General features: G+C 42.5%; 1 protein-coding gene across 1 annotated transcript; it reads right to left on the bottom strand.

The window, feature by feature from the left end:
- Positions 1-728: 728 nt before the first annotated feature.
- Positions 729-3271, bottom strand: LOC139063736 (uncharacterized). The gene is made up of 8 exons (XM_070546437.1): positions 3130-3271; positions 2783-3011; positions 2515-2675; positions 2209-2300; positions 1968-2114; positions 1632-1858; positions 1391-1518; positions 729-1299 (listed from the first exon to the last, which is right to left on the bottom strand). The coding sequence occupies exons 1-8, from the start codon at positions 3269-3271 to the stop codon at positions 875-877; spliced, it is 1551 nt and encodes a 516-aa protein (XP_070402538.1). The 3' UTR covers positions 729-874.
- Positions 3272-3498: the final 227 nt, after the last annotated feature.

Raw genomic sequence — 3498 nt, 5'->3', positions numbered from 1 at the left:
TAAATGATTTTTAAACTTTAAATACAAAGGCCGGTGACGTTTATTGAGCCGTCGCAGCTCCTCAAAAGCCACAAATAAAATGAAATATTGCTGTGGATCCATTTTCAACGTCGCTACTAGCTTGTTAGCCTGTTTGCTGCCGTCACGGTAGCTAGGCAACTTGACCTGGGGGCGGGAATAACAACGAGGCTAGTACTGTCCGAATTCAGAGCCACTGACTTCCGGTTTTAGCGGTCTTGCAAGGACCAGGCCTTGCTAGACCGGCGAGGACCCGTACTCACAAGCATCCTACCCCTGGATTCGGACACAGCCAGGGAGAAGTGATTAGGGAAAATGGCGGCAGGTGTGTGGAGTGAGAGCTGGAGGGAAGACAGGTGAACCTAATAATCAAAATGGGCAAACAGAAACAGAGGAGGCCAAACTAAACCTAATGGCTGCGGGAAGAATTAACACACACACAACACACACACACACCATCACACACCATACCTGTCAACTTTTGGATTTGAAAATAAGGGAAAATTTACAACACCGGCAGCGAGCCAACCCGCCGCCACAGCCGAGCGCTAGTATATCTTACATTGTAAGATAGGTGTACAAAAAATCTATAATAACCACTTTTCAACCACTTACTACAATTCAGTGATCAGAATCTGAGGCATACCTTTGTTGACATTGAAATGCTGTGAACATTCTGTTATAATACAGCCTAAATGAAAACACAAAAGGGGAAATGAAGCATATTTATTGATTTTACATTTTTCATTTTATATACAAGTCAACACATTACTTCATGTTTATTTCACATTGCTTGTCTTTAAGTTAAACATTTACATTTTATTTTCACTACACATTTTCTTTAGATGTATCATGTTCACTCATGTGGCTCTCTGACATTCACTAATGACTTATTATACAAATGTGTTGCAGATTTAGCATTCTTTAACACTTTTTTGGAAGGAGTGTATTTGTAGGCTGGGCCAGAGTGGTTGATTTTACATGACAGTAAAGCACAAACAGTGCTGTTGTCTAATGACATCCTATTCTCTGTAGCAATCTTTCTCACCATACTAAACACCCTTTCAGAACTGGCATTGCTGTGGGGAATGCAGAGTAAAGCCTTCATTAATCTTGGCAGCTCACTGAACCTCACATCCTTCCCTATCAGGCCCCAGAATCTGTCAATGTTGTCTTCTTGGGGGAGTTGCTTGCTATTTGTCACCTGGTAGTCAACGAGTTCCTCTCTCAGCCTATCTTCACTTAAGCTCAACTGAGGAAACATGGCCCCTAGCCTTTCCACTGGAAAATAAAGAAAGTGTTGCAAATCTAAACCATGCAATATTTAATCAATTCAATCATTCTATCAATGGAGAACTGCCCTAACATCTACCTGCCCCTGGAGGAATGTCGAGGCGAGCAGCAGGGTCCAGCACTTTCAAGTCCCTCAGGAGTGGATGGTCAAGGGGAAAGGAGGAGAACATCTTCTGAAGCGCTGCTTCATAGAACCTTCTCACAGATCTACAACAGCGTAAGAGTAAAAAACTGCATTAGTGGCAGCATTTTAGGCACAGTACAGCATATTCTCTCATACTGATGATGACCATTATAAAACAGCTGGGTAATATACTCACTGAAAGATTTTCTTCTCAGTGGACATGGGAAGCTCTACGCTTTTCATGAAGGCCTTTGTGTCTGCTCCAATAAAGAGCTCCTCATCAGCCAACTGATGTCCTTGTCCATACTCCACCTCCCTGAGAGGTATACCTACGATGGCCCTGGCTGGTATGAGGTAGCCCAGGATCCTCCTAATCAGCCTGCACATTTCCTCTTCCAGTCTGTGAATTTGTACTTCCTCTGACTGTAGAAAATATCATGGGTCACAACAAAATATCAGTGAATTAAGAATGCTACAATTAGCAAAATCAAATTTAATATTTACACATACATTCAATAACACTGATACCCACCTGGAAGGCAATATTAAAATCAGATAAAGATTTAAGGGCAGCAGTCAGGAACATGAAGTAGATCTTCATGACTGGATCACGCAGATGGCTGGCTAAATCATGTATTTTGGCGCTCCTCTCCACCTCCTCATGACTGTTGAAGTAGGCCTAGAGTACATAGGGAAACAGGGTGGCAATAGTTAAATAAAAGGAAAACACAGAATAGTAAGCTGTATGTATCTGCTGGAGTTACCATCCTTACCTGCAGTGCGTCCCACTGGTTCAACACTCTCTGGACACAGGTTAACAGACTCAGCCATTGGGTGCTGCAGTACCTGAGGAGCTTCAGGTGGTCTGAATCGGTAAAATCTACAAATTATTTATAGATTTCACATCTTTTTGCACGGTAATATAGACAATTATTTAGTTAGTGGATGGAAATGTATGTGTATGTCTGAAGAGTATCAACTGCAGGCCTATTTATTTATAATAATTTACCTTTTATCAAAGTGGGTGTATATCCCAACCAGGAAGTCTTCCACTGGTACCTGTGCTGCTTTGATGGCACAGCCAGTGGCCAGTTGTGCTAGGTGGCAGATGCAGCCAAGGTCCTGGACATGGGGCTGGCTGGTCTTCAGTCTGCTGATGACAGAGTTGTGTCTGCCTTTCATGACACTGGCGTTATCAGAGTTAAAGGCTATCAGGTTCTCCCATGGAATTCCTCTTTTTCTATTGGAAATATGAAAAAAATGCCATAAAATGTCTTACACTAAATGTAAGATTATAATTAAATGCAAATTACTACACACGTCAACAACACATTGCAGTTCCCCTACCTTAATGCTTCACTCAGCTTTTCATACAGATTTTCTGCATTTCCCACATTGCATATGGGCATCTCCATGAATTTTGTAGCGACCTGCAGAGTGGCCTCATCGTAGAGTCTGGTCAGGATGACGAATTCTTTGTCCGTTTTTCTGTTGCTCGACTCGTCGCACATCAATGAAAAGGGCTGAGATCGGCATGTTCTGGCCAACTCATCATCTAGCTCTGCTGCTATGGCACCTGTTGAGTGAATGCCCAGTAACGTTAGCTAGCAATTTGCCACCAATATGCCTGCTGGACATGATTATGACTATGTATACGCTTTCATAATATTCATACTTAATTTGAATCAACTTACCTTTGATAAGTTGCGTAGATTTGGTTTTCCCCGCAGAATATTTTCGTGCAATAGCAGAGTCCGGGAACATCTCAGCTACACACTTGTTGAAGTCGTCACAGAAGGTGAAAGAAACATTGTTTTTGGCACACAGCATTGCCATTTTAACCTCCGCATTTATGACCTGGTCAGCCTCTGTGGTATTCCTAGTTACAAATGCCGACATCGTCTGGGCATGTTTCTGTGCTTCTAGCCAGCGCTTGTGCTTGGTTGATTTCTCATGCTGACTGACATCATTCCTTCCCCCGTGGGAGACACTAAAGTCGCAACTGCAAATCTTACAAAAAGCGTGACTTTGTCCCATCCTGCTCTTCTTTAGAAAAGTAAATT

This window comes from Nothobranchius furzeri, chromosome 17 (assembly GCF_043380555.1).
Source record: "Nothobranchius furzeri strain GRZ-AD chromosome 17, NfurGRZ-RIMD1, whole genome shotgun sequence".
Taxonomy (NCBI): Eukaryota; Metazoa; Chordata; class Actinopteri; order Cyprinodontiformes; family Nothobranchiidae; genus Nothobranchius; species Nothobranchius furzeri.
Note: the sequence above shows the minus strand (reverse complement) of the source record. Positions and strands in the feature narration are given on the sequence as shown.

Excerpts from the sequence above, each read along its gene's own strand:
- LOC139063736 (XM_070546437.1), bottom strand. The coding sequence starts at position 3,271 with ATGGCAATGCTGTGTGCCAAAAACAATGTTTCTTTCACCTTCTGTGAC. Across the intron at positions 2,115-2,208 it reads ACCAGTGGGACGCACTGCAG|GCCTACTTCAACAGTCATGA; the intron begins GTAAGGATGGTA and ends TATGTACTCTAG. Across the intron at positions 1,300-1,390 it reads CGACATTCCTCCAGGGGCAG|TGGAAAGGCTAGGGGCCATG; the intron begins GTAGATGTTAGG and ends TTTATTTTCCAG.